Source organism: Ochotona princeps, chromosome 17 (genome assembly GCF_030435755.1).
Source record: "Ochotona princeps isolate mOchPri1 chromosome 17, mOchPri1.hap1, whole genome shotgun sequence".
NCBI lineage: Eukaryota > Metazoa > Chordata > Mammalia > Lagomorpha > Ochotonidae > Ochotona > Ochotona princeps.
Genome location: NC_080848.1, coordinates 38,161,180 through 38,187,819, shown reverse-complemented (window position 1 = coordinate 38,187,819; position 26,640 = coordinate 38,161,180). Strand labels below are relative to the sequence as shown.

General features: G+C 58.8%; 1 protein-coding gene across 2 annotated transcripts; it reads right to left on the bottom strand.

The window, feature by feature from the left end:
• Window positions 1–5,897: 5,897 nt before the first annotated feature.
• DOC2B (double C2 domain beta) lies at window positions 5,898–26,418 on the bottom strand. Of its 2 annotated transcripts, none has more exons than XM_058675812.1 (9): window positions 24,886–26,418; window positions 16,236–16,315; window positions 13,988–14,062; window positions 13,026–13,135; window positions 12,731–12,908; window positions 11,449–11,606; window positions 7,790–7,871; window positions 7,210–7,306; window positions 5,898–6,783 (listed from the first exon to the last, which is right to left on the bottom strand). In XM_058675812.1, the coding sequence occupies exons 1-9, from the start codon at window positions 25,256–25,258 to the stop codon at window positions 6,647–6,649; spliced, it is 1,290 nt and encodes a 429-aa protein (XP_058531795.1). In that variant the 5' UTR covers window positions 25,259–26,418; the 3' UTR covers window positions 5,898–6,646. The 2 variants fall into 2 exon arrangements, with proteins under 2 accessions (XP_058531795.1, XP_058531796.1); XM_058675813.1 differs by having other exon boundaries at window positions 12,782–12,908; window positions 24,886–26,415.
• Between the last annotated feature and the right edge of the window lie 222 nt (window positions 26,419–26,640).

Here is a 26,640-nt window from a genome sequence, read left to right as displayed (position 1 = left end):
CATCGTCAAAATGTCCATATTACCAAAAGTAATATACAGATTCAACATAATCCTAATTAAAATCCCCAAAACATTCTTAGATACAGAAGTTCATCTGGAAACACAAGAGGCCACGAAATAGCCAAAGCTATCCTGGAGAATAAAAATCAAGCTGCAGGAATCCCAATTCCAGACCTCAAAACATACTGCAGAGCAGTGGTCATTAAAACAGTCTGGTACTGGCACAGAAACAGAAAAGATCAATGGAACAGAACAGAAACGCAGGAAGGGAGCCCACAGATGTATAGCCAACTAATCTTTGACAAGAAAACTGAAAACAACCCAGGGAAAAAGCCTGGTCTACTCAACAAATGCTGCTGAGACAACTGAACAACAGCCTGAAGAATTAAGATCCACACCTGTTACATTATACAAAAACCAGCTCTAAATGGTTCAAGCACCTAAATGTACACCCAGAAACCATCAAACTATTAAAGCAAAGCTTAGGAAATAGCCTAGGAAACAGGAGTGAGGAAAGCCTTCTTAGAAAAGACACCAAGAGCCCAGTGTGATGGCGTAGTGGCTGAAGTCCTCGCCTTGAACGTGCCAAGATCCCATATGGGCGCCAGTTCTAATCCCGGCTGCCCTGCTTCCCATCCACCTCCCTGCTTGTGGCCTGGAAAAGCAGTCAAGGACGGCCCAGAGCATTGGGACCCTGCACCTGCGTGGGAGACCCAGAAAGAAGTTTCTGGCTCCTTGCTTCGGATCGGCATAACACCGGCCGTTGTGGCCACTGGGAGAGTGAATCATCCAACAGAAGGTCTTCCTCTCTCTCTCCTCCTCTCTGTACATCTGCCTCTCCAATAAAAATAAATAAATCTAAAAAAAATTTAAAAGACACCAAAAACACAGGCAAAGACAAAACAAACAAATGGGACTACATCAAACTAAAAAGCTTCCGTATAGCAAAGGAAACTCTTAGAGTGAAGAAGCAACCAACAGAATGGGAGAAAAATTTTTGCATACTACACAAGTGATAGGGGACTAATATCCAGGATTTATGAAGAACTTCAGAAACCCAGGGATAGTAAAAACAAAAACCATTTGAAAAAAATGGGCAAAGGAAATGAACATTTTTCAAGAGAACAGATTCAAAAGGCTAACAGACATGAAAAGATGCTCAGGCTCCCTAGCTGTCAGGGAGATACAAACGAAAACCACATTGAGTTTCTACCTAACTCCAGTGAGATTGGTCTACATTCAGAGCTCAACTAACAACACCCGCTGGCGTGGATGTGGGGAGAATGGCACCTTCCTTCACTGCTGGTGGAAGTGCAGGCTATAGTACAACCACTATGGAAATCAGTATGGAGAGTGCTCAGAGAATTGCAAATAAACCTGCCATATGACCCAGCTATCCTGGTCCTAGAAATATACTCAAAGGAACTGAAAACTGCGTATGAGAAGGGGATCTGTAATCCTATATTTACAGCAGGACAATCTGCAGTAACAAAGACATGGGAACGATCAGCTACCTGTCCAAAGAGAAGTGGTTAAAGAAACTGTGGTATATCTACTCCATGAAATATTACTTAGCCATTAAAAAGAATAAAATGATACCATTTGCAACTAGATGGTCCCAACTAGAGACCGTTATGCTCAGTGAAATAAGTCAATCCCCAAAAGACAAATACCATGTATTCTCTCCAATCTAAAGAAGCCATCATGCAAACTGGAATGTACAGGAGTAATGGAGACTACCATATCCTGATGTGAGGACACAACGCAACATGCATCCCTACTTCCAAATCAAAGGTGGACTCCCAATGAAACTGTTGGATATGTCTAGGCAATGGGATGATGGACAAATAACCTTATCTGACATTATCTGTACCAGCAATGTTGGGGCACACCTAAACAGATTGATGGAATTATAACTCCTTATGAAGGACTATACGATTCTAATATGGTAAAAATCAGCTGGGGCGTGGGAGTTTGGGGGGCGGGGTGGAAATCCCAGACTCTACAGAATTGTATCATTAAATTAAAAAATAAAAATAAAAGCAAAGACTAGCACAGGGTCAGACAGAGAGAAGGCTCCCTCCTGCTGTTTCACTTCCCCAACACCTGGACTCCATGGACTCCAGCCAGTTCTCGCATGTGGCCGGCAGGAACCCACTCACCTGAGCCTTCCCGGGCTGCCTCCCAGCGTCTGCGCTAGCAGCAGGCTGGGGCCAGGCACTACGGCCGGGTGTCAGACCCTGGCATTTTGACACGTCACGCAGGACTCCCCACAGGCAGCCCTGCAGCCAGGCCAGATGCCCACAGCCCCTCTGCTTTTCACCTGCTTTCTGCCCAGGGCTTAGCCTTCTGTCCCTTCTCTCCCTAAGCTGACACGGCTTCTTTCCCCCTTTTCTCTGGCTCAGGGACATTCTGGCTAAGCATGTGTGACACTGCCAGCTCTGCCCACAGCCACTGTTCCACCACAAGACATCACCCCTGCTCTTCAATCCACGGAGCTGGAGTCATTTCTTGCCTGACGGGTTGAAGGAAGACACCTAGCAAACACCCGTATGGGAGGGCCACCCACTCCCGGTCAGCCCGGCCACACTGCAAAAAAGCGGTTCCACCTCAACCACGGGCAACAGGGAAGTCACAATGTCAAGTGAGCTCAGGCAGCCACACACCCCAACACGGATACCACCGATACCACCGATACCATTTACTCGATGCTAACAGCCTGACCCACGGGCACAGAGGGGACAACAGTGGCTAGGGCTGTCCCCTGGGAGTACAGTTTCCAACCTGCTCAGGGGACCGGGACCACGTGGCGTCTCTGGCTCACTCCCGAGGGAGTGCCTTCCACTCCTTCCAAAGCCAACCAGCAACCCCGGGAGGTACGGGGTGTGCACCCCACTGAGCGGCGCCTGTCCCAGGACACAGAGCTGCGAGTGAGACTCCCATCAGCAAGTTTCCCGCATAGCCCACCGCCTCAGGGGCCGCCCACCCTGGCAGAGGCGGTCCTGGGGGGCCCTGGGGGTCTCCTCCCAGGCCTGACCGCCGCCTGCTTCCACCAGCAGCCCAGGCCCTTGGCGTCGTGCCCTTGCATTTCACAGCCACCCCCTGGACGGCGGGCCTTGGTTTCCTGTGAGTCGGGTAACTCTCCACAGTCAGTAGGGGAAGACGTGAACACGCACAACTTGGGTGAAAAGGACGAGAAAGCGAGGGACGGGGAGGGCCGCTGGCGGTTCAGCGAAGGCCTCACCAAGGGGTGCAGCCCACCGGCCTTCCCCCATCGTGCCATGGCACCCTCGGGCCTCGAACCCTTGCCGCTCGGGCACGCTCCCTCCTGCTCCTCACACACACACACATCTCCGAAGTAGCCCGACCACCACCTCAGACAACAGGCGGGCTCGGTGACCCGCGGCCCACTAACCCGGGCCGGCCGCCAGGAACGAAGCTGACAGGAACGCGGCGCCTCCTGCTCAGGCCGGCCGGCTCAGCCCAGGGCCGGCTGTGGCCGGTTTGCGGCGCCTGCGCACACGCGCCCGCCGCGGCCTCCCTGAGGACAGCACCCTCGGCCGTCGGGGCGGCCGCGTCCAGCCGCGGGAGCCTCTCGCTCCTCAGCCTGGCCACCCAGCCCTCTTCGTGCCGTCTCCTCAAATCCCGCGCCCCCAAATCCCGCACCCCGTCGGTCGTCCTGCCCCGCTTCCCCAAATCCCGCACCCCGTCGGTCGTCCTGCCCCCTCCCCCAAATCCCGCACCCCGTCGGTCGTCCTGCCCCCTCCCCCATTCCCGCACCCCCTCGTCCCTACCGGGTCTCCGCTCTCGGGTCACCTTCTCCGAGCCCCCCAGCCACCGAGGGGAACCTCACGAGGCTCCGGGTTGTGGGACGCAGCGAGGCCGGCCGCAGCCGCGCCCTCACGCCCTTATAGCCGGCCCCACGGGCGCTCGCCCCTATTACAGCCCGCGGCCCTCCTTCCGGCCCCACACCCTCCGCCCACCTGCGCGGCTCGGGATTGAGCGTTTGCACCCTCTTAATTGCCACCAAATGATGATTCCAGGGACCAAACTCATAATAACCCATGGTGGGGCGGAATGGGCTTTAGGGGACAGTCACCGTGCTCCACTGGATCCCTTTTTGCCATACTTTTTTTCCTCATCGTTTCACATCACCGCTGCCTTTACTGCCGGTTCCACCGCAGGTGCCGGACATTGGCCATAAGGCCCCACAGCTGTGGGCTGAGGTGCTGCCCACGCCCCACGCGGGCCCGAGGCCGGCCATGCGCGTCTGCACAGAGCCTCGTGCGGCCAGTTCGCCCCATCTGGAACTTGGGCACCTCCGTTACAGGGGTGGGTGTCCCCAGCGAACGGCCACTCCCACCCCTCACTCAAGCAAGAGGCTCGCCAGCCAAGATCGCAATAGGATGCCTCCATTTACTTTGGATTATATGTCATTATAAATGTTAACAAGTAAAACAGAAAAAGGACGCCTTCGGGGAGGTCGGACCAGAGTACAAAAGTTGTGTTGTGGGGCCGCGGCCTGTGCAGCCGGGCAGTCTGCGTCCATGCATGGGGTCACTCGCTGCGGGACGCGACGAAGGGCAGGGCATGCAGCTCCCCGCTCCCGCCACTAGGGGTCAGAAGGCAACCGCTTCAGGGGCGGAAGAAGGGCCCGGCGAGCACAGGGGCGCAGCCCAGGGTTGGAGGTGGGGAGGGTCCCCTGGCTACCGATTCCTGACTTTGGGATTTTTTTTGTGTGTGTGTGTGCATCATTCTCGACTTTGTGGGTCTGACAGGTCAGAAAAAGTTAAGATGCCAGCTTGATATCCAAACAAGCAGGGTTGTTTGCAGACCTCGGTAGGGGGCCTCCCACTTCCCTGCTCATCCCACACTCACTGCACCTGCGTGCTAGCCAGAGTCCCGCCTCCCAGGCTGACCCTGTGCAGCTGGAACCATCTTCAGGACCAGCCTGCTGTGTGTAGACTGCAAGCGACTGCAGGCTTTGGATTGGGTGCCTGACCCCTCACCCTTGGGCCCATACAAGCTTTCGCACTCCAGCTGTGCAGAGAAAGGAGATACTGTTGCTCTCTGGGCCACAGGTTCAAAGACAGCATAAGGGCAGGGTTCAAGGACAGACTCCCAGGGATATCCTAAGCAGCACGACTGGCTTCAGAGCCAGCAAGGGGACTGGGCAGCAGGACAGGCACAAAACCCCAAATCTCACTACACACCAGATGGATGCAGGACTTGGGGCTGAGCCCTGCATCACCCCTTCTACAGCCTCTCAGCCCTCTTTCTCTGCACTTGGGGATGACAAGCCCGCTCTCAAAAGGTCCCCTGGGAGAGAGCATGCTGACCCTCTAACCCACAGGAGATGTGCATCCCAGGCTCCAAGGGTCATGAGGGCGGCCGGGCTCCCCCTGCACAGCTGGTGGGAGCCAATGGCACTTGGTGGGATTTGAGCCATCACCCCTGCTGCGTGCAGTGACGTGGTTTGTGTGTCTGTAGCACAAGCTTGGTCCTCATGCTCTGGAGCCCCGCTGTGGGCAGCCAGTGGACCTCCCATGTGGGCCAGCACGTGCCCTGGAGCACTGGGGTCAGGCGTAGCCGTGGATGTTGGCTTCAGATCACACTCTCTCTGGGCACCAAACAGCAGCGGGCTGAACTTGATGAGGGTGTGGGCTCGAAACCCCTTGATTCTGCGTCTCTTCTTCCATGTGGCTGAAGGCCCAGGGCTGCCAGGTTTGGGGTTTCCTGCCAAGGCCCACCAGCCAAGGCTTCCTTCTTCAGTCCCACTGGCTTTGGGAGGGCCAGCATTCCAGGGGTAACCAAGCCTCCACCTGAAGCCAGATGCAGAGCCAGCTGAGTTCACCCTGCTCTTCTCTGCAGCATAGAATACCAGCGGGAGCTCTTGGCTGGGCAGGCAAGGCAGCAGTGTGTCTGGAGCATCAGCCCCACGCCCCAGGCCCTCTATCCCAACACATGTGCCCTGGGGCAGATCCTGGGTGTGCACAGCTCTTTGCACCATCACCTTCCTCACTACCTGCAGGGTCCTTTCAGCCCCCTTTCACTAGCTGGCCTTCCTCCTCTGAGAAGCCTTCCTGCCTCTCTCTTTGGTTGTGTTCCGGCTCTGGCAGGTGGGTCAGGCTGCTCTGGACACTGCATGTCCATTGTGGTGGTGCTTTGCTCCTGGCTCGCTTGGCAATGGGGGAGCCCTGAGAGCGGGCCCCGGGTGCAGCCAGCAGATGATGCTCTTGCCAGCTGGCCTGTGTTCAGTGGACGGGCTGGCGCCCCATGCCTAGGCTGCTGTCTGCTGGCCCAGCGATGCCAGAGAGGAATGTGTGTGTCCCAACCTCTCTGTGGCCACGCCTGGGACTCTTGGGACATTTTGGCAGTCCCATGCCCATATCCTCCAGGGCCCTCATTGGCCCTTGGGTGCTCCACACTCTGTGCTCTAAGCCTGGGCTTTTTCAAGGACCTCTACGTGTGTCCGGGAGTATGGAGGCTGAGGCCTTCTCTTGGCCTGCCTCTCTGCCCTCCCCGCCCTGGGTCCTCCGAGCCGCTGTGTGTCTGGGCAGGTGTCCTGGACTCCCCCAGCGTGGGGGCTGCAGCCCTTGGTGGCGGCTGAGGAAGCCCCGGGTCTGGCAGGTGCAGGGCGGGGCGGTCAGTCGCTGAGCACGGCCCCCGGGAGCTGGCTGGTGAGCGTGTGCCAGCGCTCGATGCGCTTGTCTTTGTTTTTTAGGCAGTCGAACCAGTGCTTCAGGCGCTCGCCCTTGGCGTTGATGCCCAGAACCACGCCACCTGCAGGAGGGGTGCGAGGGCCGTCAGCAGCCCAGGGAGGCTGTGCCCTGGTGGCAGTGGACCCCCACCCCCTGGATTCTGTGCTCTGAGTGTGGACAGAATTGGACCAGGGGCTAGGCTCCCTGCCTTCCTTCTACCGGCACCAGGAAGGGCTTGGCACACCCCTGCATGCAGCAGTGACCCCCCCAAACTCAGGCAACAGGGGCCCAGGAGCTGACCCATCCCAGCTGCTGCATACTGCCCCCTCCCCTTCATTGTCAGGACCTATCTGTTACTTCATGGGCCCTTGTGTTGCCAGGGGCAAGTGGTTCACGATCCTGGCCCTCCCTGGTAGCCAGGAAGGCGAGTGTGATGAGTGCAGGGCCTGTGCCCTCGGCTAAAGCCAGGCCAGGCCAGCAGCTGCCCTCTGTCCCCGCTGCGCCTCACCGATGAAGTCGTTGGACTTTCCAATGTCATAGTCCCAGACGGTGACCTCCAGGGTCTTCTTGGCCAGGTCTCCATGCTTAATCTCGTAACAGAACTCCTGCAGGCCAGAGCGAGGGTTTAGGCGCTCAGCCTCCTAGGGGCTGTGGCATGCAGAGGGCATGGGTGACAGGTGGCAACTCACCCGCACTGCTCAATTCTGCCCAAGGGTCTACCCTGTCCCCCTGCCTGCTTGTCTACTGCTCTCAAGCTTCTGGACTGCTCCCCTTCCCTTCTGGAAGTATCTCCCAGCAGCCTCCGCTGGCTTGGCATGGTTGGAGTGGCTTGGGCCTTTCCAAGGCCCTCTGTTCCCAGCCACCCTTGCTCCAGGGAGATGGGGTCAATCTAGGCTGAGGCGCTTTCCCAGGTGGAGTTGTCTATACACACCCCTCCCTCCTTCCCCACGGCCGTGAGTCCCTCCCTCACTGCCCTGTCTTCCCCATACCCTATCAGGGCTGTCCTCCCCATACCCCCAGCCCTGTGCTGCTCTCACAGTGACCCTGGGGGACAGTGCGTGGTTTTGTTGGCACTCCGCCCCTCACACCTCGTTGAACTCAGGGTTCAGGGTCCTCTTCTTCACGGCCGTCTTGTGCTTGGATCTCTTGTCCACGTCTGGCTTCAGGTATCTGGAATCACAGGAAGGCCAGGCAGAGGGTTGTGGGGAGCCCTGGGTGCAGACAGGGCGGTGGGACTGGGCGCAGCTGTCTGCCTCTGGGGAGCCCTTGCCAGGCCCGTCGTGTCCCAGCACTGCATGGTGCGAGGCACAAGGGGCCAGCAGCAGCTCCACTCTGCTCCCTTCACCAGCTGACCTTCTGCTCCTGAGGAGTCCCTAGACCACCCCACACTGACCGCTAGGAAGCAGGGTTTCCCTTGTTGCTGGAAGCCGCAGTTTTGCAAAACTCACATTTCCACCCAAGGGTTTTTAGCAGAATTATACCCTGGCTCAAGCCTTTCAAACAATTTTTTTCTTAAAGATTTATTTACTGGGCCTGGTATGGTAGCATAGCGGCTAAAGTCCTCGCTTTGCACGCACCGGGATCCTATCTAGGTGTTGGCTTTAATTCTGGCAGTCCTGCTTCCCATCCAGCTCCCTGCCTGTGGCCTGGGAAAGCAGTCGAGGACGGCCCAAAACCTTGGGACCCTGCACCTGCGTGGGAGACCTGGAAGAGGCTCCTGGCTTCTGGCTTCAGTTTGGTGCAGCTCTGGCCATCGTGGTCGCTTGGGGAGTGAGTCATTGGACAGAAAATTCTCCTCTCTGTGTATCTAACTTTCTAATAAAAATAAAATAAATCTGTATAAGAAAAGATTTGTTTACCTAAAAAGCAGTTACAGAGAAAGAGAGGAACAGGGGCCAGGGTTGAGCACGATGCCTTAATTGGCTAATCTTCTGCCTACAAGTGCTGTCATTCTATATGGATGCCGGTTCGTGCCCTGGCTGTGCCACTTCTGGTCCAGCTCTCTGCCTGTGGCCTGGGAAGGCAGTGGAGAATGTACCAAAACCTCGGGACCCTTCTACCCCTTGGGAGACCCAGAGCAGACTCCTGGCTTCTGGCTTGGGATCAGCTCAGCTCTGGCCACAAGGTCATTTGGAGAGTAAACCAGTGGATGGAAGATTCTCTGTAAATCTGTCTTTCCAATTAAAAAAAAATAAAGAGGAGAGACAGATTTTCCGTCCATTGAGTCACACTCCAGTGACGCAGAGTCAGCCTGAAGCCAGTGGCAAGTAGCTTCATCTGGTGTCCTCAGGGTTCAGGGGCTTAAGCACTGGGGCCACCTTCTGCTGTTTTCTCATAAGCAGGGAGCTGGACCAGAAGTAGAGCAGCCAGGACTTGAACTAGAGCCCATTTTGGGTTGTTGCCACTGCAGGTAATAGCTTAACATGCTATACCACAGCACCAGCCCTAAGTCTTTAAATTTTATAACAAGTTTTTTTTTTTCTACTTATGTAAGAGGAGACACACACACACACACACACTCCCATTTGTTAGTGTACTCCTCAAACAGCCAGGCCCAACCCAGCACCTGGGAATTTCTTGGTCTTGGCAGAGTGGTGAGCCCCTAAACATCACTGGCTGCCTCCCAGGGCCTGCATCAATAGGAAGCTGATTTGGGATTGGAGCCAGGACTGCAACCCAGACACGCAGGTGCCCCAAGCAGCTAGGAGCTGCAACACCTGCCCCTCTCCAAGCATTTGTGAGCTGCCACTTGTTGAATCAGCAGGGGCAGCCGACTGCACCAGCACATGGGCAGCGTGCTTGTTGGCTCAGCCTGGGGGAAGCTGCCTGTGTGAATTCACCCGGGCCTCCTGTGTCCCTCGTAACCACACAGCACGCTGTCCTATGGATGTGCCACATCTTATTCATCTCTTCCTCTGCTGATGGCTGTTGGACCATTTCCAGGTTGTCATGGTTACAGGCATCCTTGCCAAGAGCAGCCCTCCTCCTGTGCTGGGGTTCCGTGGTGGTGCACACTGCAAGGACAGTCATACCGTGTGGGGTGTACACTCCCTGCACCTGACTGGACACACACAGCCTTCCAGCTTCCCTTGAGCAGCCGCATGTAGTGTGCTCTCTCACTCCAGTCTCCAGGCAGCAGGACACATCATTTTGGTAATGTTGTGTCACATGGAAACCCTGCAGTGCCAGCACCTCTCCTGGAGTCGGGTGTCAGACTGTTACAGCCAACAGCTTTCTTTTTGGAAAGGCAGAATCACGTGACGGAGAGAGGCAGAGACAGAGATCTTCTATTTGCTGGCTCACTCCTCCAGATGGCTGCCATGCCCAGCCCTGGGCCGGGACAGAAGCCAGGAACTCCATGTGGGTCTCCCATGTGGGTGCAGGGGGCCAAGCATTTGGGCCATCATCCTCTGCTGCTTTCTCAGGTGCCACAGCAGGGGGCTGGATTGGAAGCAGGGCCATGGGGACTCGAACTAGCACTCTGATACAGGGTGCCGGTGTCACATGTGGCGGCTTAACCCCCCAGGCCATAAGGCCAGCCCCTGGAGCAGTGCTCCTGAGATGCACTCTACAGGGTATGAGCCTTTCATAGCATACAGTGAGGTGGCTTTCAGTTTGTCCCCAGAGCTGCACAGGGACCCCCAGAAAGCACTCGTCATTCCCAGCAGAAATCTGGTCCCCTGAATGATGCTTGCTTCTTCCCAAACGCCCCCAGCGCTGGTTATCACTCATCTGCTTCCTGCTTCCCTGGACCTGCCTTTGTGGATGTTCAGATCCATCCCCACGAGCTGCAACCCTGCACGGCTGCCCTCTCTCCTTTGGCATCCAGTCTCCAAGGCGCATCTGTGCCCAAGCGAGCAGGTGCTGCAGCTCCCTGCTGACAGACACGCACTATTGCAGGCCACATGCGCAGGCCACATCGTGTCCACCCACTACCCAGTGGACAGGCCCTTGGCTTGCTGGACACAGGCTTGTCACTCTTGGGGGGGCATCCCTGGGGTGTGCAGTGGCTGGGTCAACTAGGAACTTGGCATTGAGCCTTCTCAGAGACTGCCAGTGATTTCTGGCACAAATTTTTGACAAATGACAGAAGTTTGACAGTGGCCATGGCAACAGTGCCCAAGTGATGCTCCCTGTGGTAGATGGCACCTTGGCAGTGTCCCTTCTGGCATGGCCCACTCCTGTCTTGGTGTCCTAACTCCTCTGTCCCACCCCTCTTCTTCCTTCACCTCCCTTCTGTTGAGCGAAATCCTGCCCTCTCTGCCTCCCCCTCTGCCAAGTGTGACCCTTTAGGACCCATGTCACCTTCTCAAAGGCCACCAGTTGCTCCCCCGCAGCCTGGCCAGGCGCCCAGTTCCTCCTCCTGCTTGGTTAGTGTCGCTTTCATGGGTGGGAGGTCCACTCATGGGCAACAGACAGGGTTCCTTTGCCAGACCTCTGGGATATCCTGGCACTGCCCCCCACCCTCTTGCAGCTGCCCTGGCCCTCCCAGGTTCTGAGGTTGTGACATGGCCTGGATGCACCATCAAGAAATAAATACTTTCTATCTGCATGAACTTATAGAGGCACTGAGCTGCTGCAAGCCTTAGTTTTCCCATCTGTGAAATGGGCTGGCCACCTTCAAGCCCAGCAGTTGTCAAAATAGCACGTAAGAGAAGATGCCCCTGTGGATGCAGCGCCCACCACCCGCCACACTAGACCCCGAATCTGGCCTCCCTGGAACTGAGGAGGGTAGTCGCTCACTCACATTTTCACGTAGGGGTCTGAGTAGCCGTTGGCATCCATGGCAGCCAGGTGTGCGCAGCGCACGATGCCCACGAGCAAGCCCTGCTTCTGTGAGCTGTATTTGAGGGAGATGAGGATGCGGCCCCGCTCCTCCAGGGACTTGTCTTCCGTCTTGTCCACCTGTTGGGCAGGGCAGTGGCTCAGCTGTCCCCACCTGCTCCTACACCGTCCCATAGCGGATGGCCTCCCTGTCCCTGAGCCTGACTGTCATCAGGAAGTTTGGGTTTAAATTTGTGGTAAGCCTTTTTCATGCTACACATTGTCTATGAATATTGTGAAGACCCCTCCTACAGGAGAAGGGGTATTCCCTGCAGGCTTTTCAGGGGCTGGATAAGGTACTCTGGGCCATTTCATCTGCCCACCATCCTGTGTGTCCTCACAGCCACAGGTGCACACATGCGTGGCTGCTGGTTGATACCAGCAAAGCTCAGGAACTGCTCCAGGAGGAGCCCGCGCTGCCTCTCGTAGGTGGCGCACATCACTCAGGAAGACCGGGTTGCCTGTGGCTGGTGACTAATATTAACACACAAAAGGTCATGCCCATCACCCGTGTCTGAGTGGGAGAGCCGTGACAAGGGAACAAAAGTTGATTAAGTTATGCCAAAAGACAGGGCCAGATACTGCAGGTGGCTCGGCCTCAGGTCCCTCCTGCACCCCCACTGGTACTGGCCACACCCACCATGGTGGCCTCCCCCTCACTCAGGCCCCCAGAATGCAGCAGAGGGTGGGGGGATGCATGCTGCTACCCACATCCTGAACACTGGGCACTACTGGCTCACTTCTCCAGAAGCAGGGGCAGCAAGGCATGGAGACGGGGCATGGGAGAGCGGCCAGGACAATCAGAGCAGGATCTGAAAGGGCTCAGCTGCTGGGGCCGACTGGGGGCCGTGCGTGCTGACCCTATGTTCCAGCAGGGGAGTGTCTGGGACAGGACCACCCTGTCCCCTTGGGCGTGTCATGGGCCCCAGCATGCCTTGCACATTCCCAATGTGTGTCTACTTCTGGCCTGGCTGCCCCAGTCCATGGCTGCCTGGGCCCTCCGGAGCCCTGGCCCCAAGCCTCAGCACCTGCTTCCCTTCTGGGTGCAACTCCTCCCTTCCCTCCCAGCCATCACCTGTTTTTGGCGCCTCCTGGGACACATCCTTGTGGTCACCCAGGGCCCTCCCCGCTATCCCCACACCTCTCTGAGCTCAGACTCCCCCAATTCTCCCTGCTCCGCTTGGTCCCGCCTGTCTCTCCCGCACCTGCAGCCTGCCGGATGCGCGGCAGGTGCTCCCTGGGCGGTGCCCGCTCACCGGCAGCTGCTTCTCCAGGCAGATGCTGAACGTCCTGGTGTGGTTGGGCTTCAGCTTCTTCAAGGGCACCCGTGTCTCTCCGATGAACTCATTGTGGCGGAATTTGTCCTCGTCACACACAGAGATCCTGAGGTGGGGGGAGGCAAGGGGGCACGGCTGGCGCCTCAGACACACTGGGTGCCCCTAGTGGGCTTCCCAAGTCGGCAGGGATATGTGAGGAGCAGGTGGCCGGGGCCTCACCCACCGCAGGGTCTTGCGGACCATGTCCTCGTCTGTGATCCCGTAGTAGGTGAGTGTCTCGTTCCACATGGGGTTCAGTGTGTTACGCAGGGTTTTTGTTCTCAGTTTATTGGCCTGCAGACAGCAAGAGGGGTCTTGATGGGGTGAGGGCAGGAAGTCGGCCCCCCAGGACAGTCATGTCCAGTGCCTGGAGCTGAGTGGAGACCACTGCTCAGCCAACTGTCATCTGGGGGGGGTCATCCCAGCTGCCCCAGGTGCCCAGTGTAACCCCAAGATCCTCAGGTATAGAAGAGAGCCAGTGAGAGGGAGGTCTGGCTGAGGGGGGTCCCAAAGAGGCCACAGGGTTGGCTTTGGGCACGCAGGGAGGGGCCGTGAACCCAGGCACATTCCCGTCACGAACAGTGAACCACACCAAGCAGTAAGAGGTACACCAAGAAGACAGATCGAGGCCTGATTTTCCACACTTAGGGTCCCCTTGGGGCTGTAGCATAAGAGCAGACTTTTTTCTCCCTCTCCAAAGGCACCTGCTGAGCTAGTACTATAAGCACTGCCTGCTCTGCCTGCCAGGTCAGGCACATGGGAACAGGAGCTGTGGGCACCTGCACTGGGCACATGCTACTGGCTCCTCCCTTATGCAGTCAGAGTGGCCCACTAGCTCACTGAAGGCGCCAATGAGTCCTGTAGTAGAGGGCTCCGTTGAACCAGGTGTTCCCAGATCCCTTTGTGTGCACACAGTATTAACCTGGGCGTGTCTCTTATAAAACACTGTCTCCAGGGCCCCTCATCCCAGCAGGCAGGTGACGCTGACTCACAGGGCCCCTGGGAGGCTAGTGGGTGTGACACGGACAGGCACCGTGTGCAGCTGGTCACCCATCAGCTTGCTTGGGCCTGGTTGGGGAATAGGATCCCAGGTGCTGCAGGGTGGGCAGAGCTGACTGGCTGCTTCTCCAGGTAGCACCCCCTCACCTTACTGGCTCCTGGCAGCAGGTGCAGCTTGACGTAGGGGTCCGCCAGCCCATTGTGGTCCATCGGTTTCAGGCCCTGGGCAGAAGACAGCAGAGCGTGTGATCTGGGAGGTGGGAGTACAGGGCAGCCAGGGCCTCCAGGTGGCCTCCAGGGCAGCATGGGCCTCTTTCCAGAAGCCTCTGGGCCACATCCTTGGGTAGAGGAGGAGCAGGAGGCTGGTACAGTCCCTCTTGCCCCCAGATGGGTGGGCCAAGGTCTCACGGAAATCATAGGCTTGTTTGGGGTGATCCTCTTTGCCCCCTAGAGGTCCTACGCTGCCCTGGTTTGGGCAGGTGCTCTGCCAGACTCCGCCAACATCCCAAACACAGCCTCGGGCACCTGTCCACTCATGGGAGAGCTTCCCCTCTGACCCCAGGAAAGCGGCCAGGCTTCCAGTCCAGGGCCGGCGGCTGTGGAGGCTCCGTCCACCAGATGGCGCCCGCACCCGTTCTGCGTCCAGCTCAGCGTGCAGCCCAGAGCCCGTGGCTCACACACTGCCTCCTTCCTCACCTTGAGGCCGGCCCTATTTTCCCTTCTGGGATGGCACCGCCAGGGTTTTCTACCTGGAGGGGGCGCGGCTGCTGCCATAGGGCCCCTGCCAAGGCTCTGCCTCTGCTGGGGTCACCTCGCTCCCTGGTGGGCTGGGAGGTCTAGGGGAGGGCTCAGGCCTGCCCCCTGCTCAGCCCTGGGCTGTGGGTACTTCCCAGCTGAGCTGGCGGAGGCCTGAGCCTCAGCTTCCTCACCTGGAAAAGGGGTCCACAATCATAGTCTCCTGGGGCCAGCATGAAGGGAAGAGCGGATGCAGCAGCGGGGCTGGCAGGGCAGGAGTCTGCTGCCCCCTTGCCAGTTCAGTCACTATGCTGCCACCGGCACTGCCCTGGGCTGGCAATGTAGAGTTGTCCAGCGGGTACAGCTGGGGTGTATCTTTACTCCACAAACCACAGCCAGAGTGCCCCAGGCCTGTGGATCCTGTTTGGGTTTTCCCGGTTTTTTTGGACTCTGTGTGGCTATGACTGACTATGGTACACAGAGCAAACTCCGGCGTGGCCAGCCTCCCCCAGGATACTCCTGCTGCAGCTCCCAGCTCAGAGGCCCAGCCGATCCCATGCCTGTGCAGAGCTAAGAGTGTCACAGAGAAGGTTCTGGAAGGTGCAGGCACCACTGTGGGTCCAGGCCCCTCATCCTCCATCCATAAACGGACATAAGCTAATGTGTGTGCCCTTGGGGATGCTAGATTGGGAGGCCCACATGGCCGCACGCGTGCACACGCGTACACACACACACAGTGGAGCTGGGGAGGGAAGGCAGCCACACACGTTGTGTATGTGTGTGGGGGGGGTGTCCTGGGGTCCGCTACGGAGGAGGCTGGAGGGGCCTGAGAGCCTGGACAACGTCTACATAGCAGAGAGGAGCCAGAGGGGGGGATCTGCCCTGTTGGGGCCTCCAGAGGAGAAAGAAGGGGGAATGCAGCAGGTGCATGGCTGCAGCCCCAGATGGGTGGTATCCAGGGCTGCAGGGCTGTGGTGGCCTGGGCTGGGCACAGGCAGAGTGAGGTATGGGGGAGGGGCAGCGCCAGGCAATCTGTCCCCTAGGGACGGCAGGCAGCCCAGGCTAGGGCCTCAGCTGGCAGGGGGGAGGATGGGGCAGAGGTAGGCATGGTCGGGAGGGCTGGGGTGGGCTGGGGCAGGTTGGGGCCAAGCGACTCTGCTGGGCTGCCTGGCCCGTCTATGGCCCTGCCGAGGGCTCTCCTAGGCCTCGCAGGCCCTTACCTTGCGAGAGAACACCAACTTGGGCACCTTCCTCCCAGAGGGAGCCATGTGGGTGAGTGGGGTGGGGGGAATGAAGCAAACAACACCAGTGAGAACAGGGCTAGATGGGGGGTGGGCTGGGGGGCGCTCCACCGCCACGCCAGCGAGCCAGGCTCCGAGGATGACTGGAGTCAGGCCTCCTGTGGCCCCTGTGTCCAGGGCAGGAGCTCAAAGCCACCCACCTGAGTCCCCTGGCACCCTCCCCATCCTTGCCCTGTCCCTCTTGGGACAGCTCCTCCCCACCCACACCCTCCTCCTCCAACACCTGCCTGGACAGGGTGAGGACAGCACTGCACAGCCCCATCACACAGGGTGGGGCTGGGTCCGATCCCGATCCCCATGAGACCGGGCTAGGGCGGAGGGCAGTGCTGGGTCCAACTCCCACACAGGGCAGGGCCTACCTTGGCTTTGCTGATGGTGCAGTGGAGGGCATTGCTCTCGGGGTCATAGAGCAGGCTGAAGTCCAGGGTGCCCAGGGCAGCTGCCAACAAAGGAGGGCCTGGGTCACACCGAGGTATGGCCTGCTGTGCCGGCCCCTGCATGGCCACAGGGACCTTGTGGTTTTCGTTTTCTTTAAACGAGACTCAGATGATTTGTGGGAGACATCAGCTCAGCCCAGCCATCAGCAGTCATCCTCAGGGGGTTCAGCAGGTGGAAAGGCAGGCCGGCGTTGCTCTCTCCCGCCCCCAGTGTTGAGCTCAGGGCCTCCTGCACGAGCAGAGTGCTCATCCCAGTGTCAAAGTCACTGAAGCACAGCTGCTGTAAAGCAGCACCGGACGCCACACAGCTGCTGGTTCAAGTCTTGGCCACTCCACTTCTGATGGCGCTCCGCTAACGCACCCGGGAAAGCAGCAGTCCCTGTGGGAGGACGCTCCTGGTCTCTGGTTTCAGCCTGGCCCAGCCCTCGTCTTGAGGTTCTTTGGAGAGTGTAATCAGCAGACAGATCTCTCTCTCTCTCTCCCTGCCTTTCAAAATAAATACTATTATAAATAAAAATTACTCCCGAGGAATTTCGTTATCAAGATGTAGCACAGAGATGCCACAGCTCCCTGCACACTTCCAGTTCGCTGAAGCCAGAGGCACATTTGACATCCCTGACAACACAGCATTGGTTTGTTTGTTTTTAATATTTATTTCATTTGAAAGGCAAAGTGACAGAGAGAGTTCTTTCATTCGCTGGTTCTCTTTCTAAATGGCTGCAATAGCTGGGGATTGGGCCAGGCTGGAGCCAGGAGCCTAGAATTTCATCCAGGTCTCCCATGTGGGCACAGGGTCCAAAGGCTTTGGACCATTTTCCTCTGCCTTCCCTGGTAATAATCAGAGAGCTGGATCAGAAGTGGAGCAGCAAGAACTCAAAATGGTACCCCCTTTGGGCTGGTGGATTCAAAGGTGGAGGCTTAACCCACTGTGCCACAACGCTGGCCCCATCAGCACTGCTCTAATCTGTATAAACATGCGTACAGAATCCTCAAATTTTACCAAAGAAAATGGTTCAAGTCTACACAGGTGAATAATATTGTGTCTTGCAGGTAATAGGCAAAGATGTAAAGGTGAACCACCTGTTTTTTTTCCCCTTTGTCACCAGAAAGGAAAGCATGCTAGTCTCCATGGCAACCGTCACCATCTGAGCACCTACTGTTTGCCAGCCCCATCCAGCCTCCTAGTCCCACCCACCCCGGGGGAGTGATGGCTTTTGCTCCGCCCTGCAGACAAGAAGGAGCTGAGACTCGGGGAAGTGGGGCATTGGGTCATACCCAGTCTCTGTGAGCAGGTACCCGAGTCACACCCAGCCCCTAAGCCCTGGGCCCCCAGCCTTGGATCTCCCTTAGCTGAATGGGGCTCATAAAGCTCAGATGACAGACAGGCCAGGTCTGGGAGGGCTGCAGGCCCTGGCCGTCCCTCTTCCACATGCAGGCTCTCAGGGCTGCCCCGTGACTCAACCCCTCGGGCTGCCAGGGGTCAGTGGAGGGTGCAGCTGTGGCCTTCCACACCCAGCACCAGGCCAGGGCAGCCACTGGACAGCAAGGGGTGTATCCCCAGCCGTCCCCCAAGGCCTGGTTCTGTTCCAGGCACGGGGCTGGTGACCTGATGTCACCTGCACCCATCCCTTAGACTCCCAGGATGGGGACAGGAATGGGGCATGGTTCCTGTCCCCTTGGCCAGCACTGCTAGCTGGAGAGAACAGACGACAGGGGTTTGTCACGGCAGAGTCTGCTGGGCCAGGAACGATGGGGCCTTGTAGACGCCCGACCTCTACAAGGATGGCCGACATCAAGGAAGGCTTCCTGGGGGAGCCGATGCCTCCCCTGAGTCATCATGGACAAGTTAGAGCTGGCCAGTGGCATCAGGAGGGAATGGGAAGGGCCTTGTGGTTTGCTTTGCCCTTGCAAAAGCAAGCTGGGGAGGTGGTCCCAAGACCACATGGCCTGGGGGGCTCTAAGGATCCTCTCTCTGGCCCTTCACAGCAAGACGGTGCCTATCTCGAGTCAGTTCCATGAGTCTGCAGGCCCCTGGTGACCAGCTGCCCTTTATTCCGGGGCAAGGACGGGCGGAGTGTTTGTCTTGCTCCCAGCAACCCTGCCGGCGTGGGGCCAGGCATGCGGTTCACGGCCTGCCTCTGCCTACTGCACTGGCTAGACTCTGGCTCGCCGTGTGACTGGAGCGTCCATGCCTCTCCGTGCCCTGTTCCCTTTTCTGCAAAGTCCCCGGCTCATAGCGCTGTGCCCCAATGGTGCCCAGTGCCCGGAAGCCCAGGGGAGGTAATTATAGCAGGCGCAGTCCCTCTTAGGTGACCTTCCTAGAGAACTGGCCTGGCCCCTCTGGGACGTGTTCTGAAACAGAGCCGCTCCATCGGGATTGCCGCGGAGCGGGAACGCACCTGCATTGCCTGATTTTGCTGTGTGTCCCGACCCAGCCCGGACGTGCAAAGGGCTGGGGGGGACCCCACCCTGGGTGGTGGTAGTGTGGGGGGGGTAGGGAGCCTGTTTTTGAGGTCTTCTTCACTTTTCTGTCCCCTCCTTTGTCGTCAGCCTGAAACTCCTACACAAGTACTTGTCTCTGGTCTTCCCTCTGGGAAACCAGGGGAGAATACTTGTTAAGACTGTGGCCGCGAGCCAGCGTGGGAAGCAGCTGCCTGCGACACCGGATACCACACTGGAGTGCATGAATTTCAAGTCCTGTCTGCTCTGCTCCGATCCAGCTCCTCACGCACCTGGGAAAGCTGGAGGTGCTGGGCCCTTTCCACCCATGTGGGACACCTGGATGGACTTCTAGGCTCCTGGCTTCAACCTGGCCCAAACCTGGTGGTTGTAGCCATTTGTGGAGAAAAACGGTAGATGGAAGAGCTCTCTTTTTCTCTGTCTCTTGGTTTCTCTCTCTTTCTCTGTCACTTTGTCTTTCAAAGAAATCTTAAAAATAAAGAGGTGGGCCTAGTGCGGTAGCCTAGTGACTAAATCTTCACCTTGCATGTACCAGTTCTAATCCCGGCTGCTCCACTTCCCATCCAGTTCCCTGCTTGTGGCCTGGGAAAGCAGTCGAGGATGGCCCAAAGCCTTGGGACCCAACACCTGCATGGGAGACCGGGAAGAGGTTTCAGGCTCCTGGCTCTGGATTGGCTCAGCTCCAGCCATTGCGGCCACTTGGGGAGTAAACCAGTGACAGCAGATTTTTTTTGTATCTCCTTCTCTCTATAAATCTGACTTTCTGATAAAAAAAAAATCTTCAAAAGAATAAAAAGAGCTGTGTCCAAACAGAGTCCACAAGGGGCTGGCACGGGGATCCACCTGCAGCACCTGTGGGGGCTTGGGTTCAAGGCCCAGCTCTGCCCCCACCCACCCAGGAGGCAGCAGGGGATGGCTCCAGTACTTGAGCCCCTGGCACGCCACAGGAGAAAGAGACCTACATGGAGTTTCAGGGCATTTGATGCTGGAGCAGTCAAACACATGAAATGAATCAAAGTGTTAGACGAAAGAATTGGGGCCAGCACTGTGGCAGCATGCTCCCATGTGGGCTCCTCAGCCACACCCCTTCCACGGGTTTGGACCGCGTGCTCACCAGAGTGGGACTTGGACATCCGTGATTTTTTTCCAGTTTCGTCATCCCAGAGGAGGACAAGTTGGCAAGACATAGGGGATCTGGGCTCCCAGGGGACTCCCTGAAGGTGGGCCTGGATGCCACTCAGTGGAAGCCACTCCCACCAGTCACTCCCTCCGGGCAGGGGCCCTGAGCCCAGGTAGCCCGAGAGCTGGACTGAGGGCCTCTAAACTCCCCGGAAAGCTCTGAATGGTTAAATAATGGTTAAGTCTTAGCCTGTGGCGTTGGCACCCCACGGGGACCCAGGTCAAGTTCCAGGTGTTCCACTTCTGATCTAGCTCTGATGTTCCTAGGAAGGCAGGGCAAGATGGCCTGGGCACTTGGGCCCCTCCCTGTCACCCATGTGGCAGACTCAGTGGAGTTCCAAAGGCCCCTGGCCTTGTGTAAGACCAGTCCCAGTAATGGCAACCATCTGGGGGGTGAACAAGGGAATCGGAGATCTGTTTTTGTCCTTCTCTCTCTCTAACTCTGCTTCCTTTTTCTTTCTTTTTTTTTTTTTTTTTTTTTAAGATTTATTTATTTTATTTGAAAGGCAGATGTACAGAGAGGAGGAGAGACAGAGAGAAAGATCTTCCATCCGATGATTCACTCCCCAAGTGGCTGCAACGGCCGGTGCTGCGCCCATCCGAAGCCGGGAACCAGGAGCTTCTTTCCGGGTCTCCCATGCGGGTGCAGGGTCCCAAGGCTTTGGGCCATCCTTGTCTGCTTTCCCAGGCCACAAGCAGGGAGCTGGATGGGAAGTGGAGCAGCTGTGACAAGAAGTGGCTCCAATATGGGATCCCGGGGCATTCAAGGCGAGGACCTTAACCATTATGCTATCACGCCGGGCCCAACTCTGCCTTTCAAATATCTACATTTTAAATGATAATAATAAGGAAAGACTGGTGAGGAAAGAGAGCAGGGAGACTGCAGGGGTGGGACGGGTGGCGCTGTGAGCATGCCCTGCACCCTGTGCTCTGCCCTGCACCCTGTGCTGTGCCCTGAACCCTGTGCTGTGCCCTGAACCCTGTGCTGTGCCCTGAACCCTGTGCTGTGCCCTGAACCCTGTGCTGCGGCGGGCCGGAAGGCTGCCTGGCTGCTCGGTCTGTCCCGTGGGAAGCGCACACCTGTGGAGGAGTGATGCCGGCTGGTGCTGATGGGCCTTGGGGAGGCGGCAGCCCAGGCAGGGCCCTGCAAGGTTCAGAGCTCAGCATCTCCTGCCGTGGGGGTTTCTCTAGGGCTGACGCCCCAGCAGGGCTGACGGAGACTGACAGCTGGGCTCGACCTCGCCCTACACACGTACACCACTGGGCACAGGAAATCTCTCCCCAGCAAAAACACAAACAAAAAGATTTCTTCAAAAAAAGTCCATTTGTTTATATTTAAGAGAGAGAAGAGGGGAGGAAGAAGAGAGAGATAATCTTCCATCAGCTGGTTCATTTTCCAAATACCCACGACAGCCAGACAGGGCTGGGCCGGGCTGAAGCCAGGAGCCCACAGCTCTGTCGGGTGACCCGTGTGGGCAGATCTGTCTCCTGCTGCCTTCCTGACTGAATGAGCAGGGGTTGGACTGCAGACGGAGGTGCCAGGGGAACTTGAACCAGCACTGTCCTATGGGATGCGAGTGGCCTGACCTGCGATGCTGTAACACCCGCCTCCAGCTGGATTCCTAAGCACTAACTGCCCCTTAAAAACAAAACCAACCAACAACCAAGCAAACACCTGTGGTGAGAACCTCAGAAAATGACGAAGCCTGAGTCGAAAGTACTGGGGAAACTGAGGAACCAAGCCAGGCAGGGATGGCGTGGAGGGATGGGAGGGGAGTTCACAGATTCAGGGCAGCCTTGCTGCAGAGCGTGGAGAGCTATGTCCCATGGCCACAGTCATGATCACATCCCTGTTCTCTTCCTCAGCTTCAGCCCGTGGCTCTAAGGCAGCTGGCCCCTCCCCTGTGCTGTGTCTCCCACACTTCAGGATGGGGTACACAGTGCTGGGAGCACTTCACTGTCCTCCCTGGCTGCTATGCAGCTTGCTTCCCAGCATACTCAGACACTCACTAAGCCAGCACCGTGCATCAAGACACTATGGCACCCGGCAGCGTGGCCTAGCGGCTGAAGTCCTCACCTTGAAAGCCCCGGGATCCCATATGGGTGCCGGTTCTAATCCCGGCAGCTCCACTTCCCATCCAGCTCCCTGCCTGTGTCCTGGGAAAGCAGCTGAGGACGGCCCAAAGCGTTGGGACCCTGCACCTGCGTGGGAGACCTGGAAGAGGTTCCTGGTTCCCGGCTTCGGATCTGCGTGCACCGGCCATTGCGGCTCACTTGGGGAGTGAATCATCGGATGGAAGATCTTCCTCTCTGTCTCTCCTCCTCTCTGTATATCTGACTTTGTAATAAAAATAAATAAATCTTTAAAAAAAAAAAAAAGACACTATGGCAGCTCAGGGTCAAAGAGGCTCTGGGTTCCCAGCAAGAGGTCCTCGGCTGGCTCCCCGCGGAGGAGCGCCTTGGCAGCACACCCCCAGCGGCGGTTCCTGGCTTTGTCCTTGCTCCAGACCTCTGGGGTGAATCCTGCAAGCTCTGGATTAAGCACAGGTCTCAGGAGAACTTCTGGAAGTGGTTTCCTGAACCTGAAACGGTGAAGTAGGGCAGGAAACAGGTCCTTATCAAACCAAAGACTTGCTTGTGAGCTGTGATGCCTGGAGCCACCACAGACACCTAGGACCAGAAGGATTCAGCTTGGTGCACAGAGACAGCATGACTAGCCGCTTGGTTTGCCCCTGGATATTCCACACACGAACGGAGCAGGGAACCCACTGCGATGTTCAGCCCAAGAGGAAAGGAGTGTGGCGATGTGGGCAGGCAGGAGCGTTACCCAGGACGACACCCAGGAACCACTGTGCTTGCATCCCTGCCACTTGCACTGGCTTCTTACTACTCGCCACCCAAAGCCTCCGAGTCATTGCAGCATCCCAAACTGGAGCTTTCTGAGCAGGTGGCCGTGGAGGGGCTGCTGCTGATGGTGGTGTCTCCAGCGACTGGGGCCCTGTGCCCCTGGGGCAAAGAAGAAAGGAGGTGTGGATACCCAGGTTCACTTGCTTGTGCCCCCTTCCTGCCCCTCCAGGTGCCTGGCCCCGGCCACGCTCCAGCCTTGAGGTGACTTAATAAAGGATGGGCTTCAGGGGGGAAATGGAAAGGTGGAGTAAAATAAACAGCACTTATCTCCCAGCCTGGGACAACACAGCAACCGCCCTAATTTCTTTTTGTTAGAACAGAGATAATCCAATAATTAGGGCAGCAAATAGCATAACCCTGGCTAAAGCCATAATGAACCATCTGGCTTGAATCATTTAGGCTTATTCCAGGGATCTGGCTGTCAGAGCGCAGAGCAGCGACAGGCTGCTGGGGTACAGGGTGGAGGGCAGACCTGCCCCCCACCCCCCGCAAGCTGTTCCCGGACCCCTCTGACAGCAGACACCGAAGGGCCCCAAGAGTAGGGGTGCTGCCTTTGCAGGGCTGCAGCACGGGCGGGGGGGGGCGGTGAGAAGGGTTCCATACTGGCCTTGGCTTGGCCCGCTCTTCTCCAAGTGTGTCCTGCTGATGTTGACCTGGGTGTGGCCAGCGCACAGTGCAAGCTCACTAAGTCACGTCCAGCAGGTGCTGTTGACTCCATGAGAGTCAACCCCCTGCCAGCGGACGTGTGCCTGTCCTGATGCCTAATCCTGGCCCCTCTGCCCCACTGCCCAGAGATAAGACTTAGCTGACTGGTGGGAGGTGGGGTGGCCAGCCCAAGCGTGTTGGCCTTCTGGCCATGTCACACAGAGGGTCCTCTGCGGCACCAGCAGGGTGGGCTGGAGCTGGGGCAAGCCCTGCCCCACCTACTCACACCCTGGGTTAGCAACAGATGCTGCCACTGGGAACAACCACCCAGCCAGCTTCTATGGGGCAGTCTGGGCCTCAGGGCAGCCCAGAACAGCCTCGGGTCCCAGAATGGCCTGCCCGTAGGCCAGCGAGAGAGGGTGAGCTGGGCGCTGGGGTAGAGGAAAATTCAGGACCATGAGCTCCCTGCAGTAGAATCTCCGCACCCATTTTCCCCAGCTGGTGGCGGAGTGCGGAAAGAGGAATACCCCTGACCCCGGGTCCCCATGCGTAGGACCCAGGGCTGAGCCGAGAGGCCCTCGTCAGCGCCCTGCCAGCACTCCCCGCGCCCAGTGACTGTGCTCAGACCACGACCCCCCGCCAGCCCCGGGTCGGGTTGAACCGGGCCTTGACCCCCTGGCCACAAGCGCTTGCCTGCTCTCTAGGGCTCAATGTCGGTAGGAGGGGGCGCGGGCCGGGCCCCTTCCTGTCCAGGGGCCGCGGGCGTAACAGGTGGGGCGAAGGTCACCGGGCCACCGAGCGCTGCGGTGGGGTCCACGCAGCGAGGGGAGGGATGGCCAAGGTTTCTCCGAAGGACAACCGGCCCCGCGGTCTTCCCGGTCCTCGGCTGCCGCGCCAGTCAAGCCGCCGCACGCCGCGGGCTGCTGGGCCCACCCCGGAGGCCCGGTCCTCGCGCCGCAGGGGCCTGTCCGGAGCGGCTCGCGCGCAGGGAGCTACCGTGCGGCCGGCAGCAACTGGTGTCTCCCCGGGGCGCCGCTCCGCCCTTCCCAGGAACAAAAGCCGCCGCCCGCGCCGGAGCTCCCGGCAGGCGGACCAAGAGGGGGGCGCGGCGCGGGTTCGGGGGAGTCCGGCCCCGAGATGGGACTTCGGCCCCGAGATGGGACGTCTTCCTCCTGGGGCGCCCTCAAACTTCCCACCTCACCGACCGGGGTCAGCAGGTGTCGGGCAGGGCTCGCTGCGCGCTCCAAGCGGGCGCGGGAGCCTCGGGCGGCGCGCGGGAGAACAAGGACGTTGCGCGAGGGGTCCCGGGGGAACCCGCGAGGCCACGGCGCTCGCCCTGAGCGGGGAGGGGGCCGTCAGCGGCGGAGACTTGGAAACTTACTGCAGTCGTCCGACTCGTAGCCGTCGGCGTCCGGCTCGTCCTCGGGCGGCTTGGCGGGCGGCCGCGCCGGGCTGGGGCCGGGGCTGGGGCCCGGGCTGGCGCCGTAGGCTCCGAAGAGCTGGTCTACGTCCTCCTCGTCGTCGCGGCCGCCGTCGGAGGGGCTGCGGCGGCCCGCGCTGGCCGCTGCCGGGCGCGCGGGGGCGTCCGGGGGCGCCTCGGCGCGCAGTGCGGTGTCCGGGGGCAGCCCCCGCGGGAAGCGGGGGAAGTAGTCGGAGATCTGCTTGATGGGCCGGATGGGGCCGGGGCACACGTCGATGGCCATATGCTCCTGGATGCTGATGGTCGCCTTCTCCCCGCGCCTCCGGAGGGTCATGCAGGCAGCCCTGCCCCGCCCGGGCGCGGTCCGGCCCGGCGCGACCTCGGCCCGCGGGCGGCTCAGCAGGCCCGGCGGGGGCGCGGCGGGGGGCTGCGGGCACGGCCGGCGGCGCCCCCGGACGGCCCTGCCGCGGCTCCTGCCTGCTCGGCGGCGGCCGGCGCGAGTGAGAGTGCAGGGGCCGGCAGGCAGGGGGCGGGCCCAGCCCGCGTCACCCGGTAGCAACCAAGCAGGGTGAGTGCGCGGGCTGCGCGGGAGGCGCGGAGCGGAGCGAGCCGGGAGGCGCCACCCGCTCCCGCACTCGCGCTCACACCGGCGCGCACGCCGGCCCGGGACCCTGCGCGCGCACAGGGCGGGCGGCAGGCCAGGGTCCTCGTGCCTCTGGCTCTCCGTGGCTCTCTGGATCAGCGGGCAGCCGGGCAAGCAGGATCCCTGGGCCACGCAGTTCTGCGTTCCTGCGCGGGCAGGCACACACTGCCACTCTCAGGACACACACAGGTGTTCAGGGAGCCGCGAGCACGCACACGCGTGTGCAGAGCGTTCGATGGCAATTCCACACACACCTGCAGCACACACGCACACACAGACCTGCACACGCCGGAGATGGTGCAGGATTCTGCGGCACAGAATCCTCCCTCTCCCCAGTCACCTCCGCCCCTTCACTAGGGGGACACACAGGCACCCATGCTCAGGGAACCCTGGACATACCTTCTATTTAGTGCCGACCACATTCCCAGTGGTGCAGCGACCTGAGCTCACAACCCAGCAGGCCTTGCACCCCCCCCACCCCCTGTGCAGGTCAGCTGCACAGGCACTTGGCATGCCTCACTGCCACTGAGCCTTTCTGTGCCCCAAGGGGCTGAAGGTGGGTGGGCACTCAGAGTAGGGCTTCATCCAGAGGGGGTGACATCAGGTGGGTCTGGACAGTGAGGAAAGAGGCAAAAGCAAGGTCGGTGCCTGCCCACTTGGCCCTCCCACTGGGCCCAGAACTCAACGAAGCAAGCAGTCCAGTCCAGGTGGCCATCTGGCTGCCTGAGCACCGGTTGTTGCTGACACAGGTGTGCCTGTGGAAGCCTGTTGATATTCTGTCTTGCGTTGGTAGATCAGGGACGCTTGTCTTCTTGGCTGGGCCCTTCCCGGGGGTCTGAGGGCCCCAAGCCTGGGTTGTCCCTCTGCCATGTGCATTGCCAAGTGCGGGTAGCAGACGGCAGAGGGGTGAGGCCTTGCTTCTTATTATGTCACTCAGGTGGATATTTGCCTTCTCTGACTTCCGACCACGGAACAGGCTGAGTATGGGCTTTCTTTCCTGGCCTCAGGGGACCAGGCACCGTGGAAGAAGGGACTACGTGCTGGGTTGGATTGGGTTATGGGCTGGTGGTATT

Coding starts and splice junctions, on each gene's coding strand:
- DOC2B (XM_058675812.1), bottom strand. CDS start 25,258: ATGACCCTCCGGAGGCGCGGGGAGAAGGCGACCATCAGCATCCAGGAG. Junction 14,063..16,235: donor GCACCATCAGCAAAGCCAAG/GTAGGCCCTGCC, acceptor TCTTCTGCCCAG/GGCCTGAAACCGATGGACCA. Junction 13,136..13,987: donor TGCTGCCAGGAGCCAGTAAG/GTGAGGGGGTGC, acceptor TGCTGTCTGCAG/GCCAATAAACTGAGAACAAA.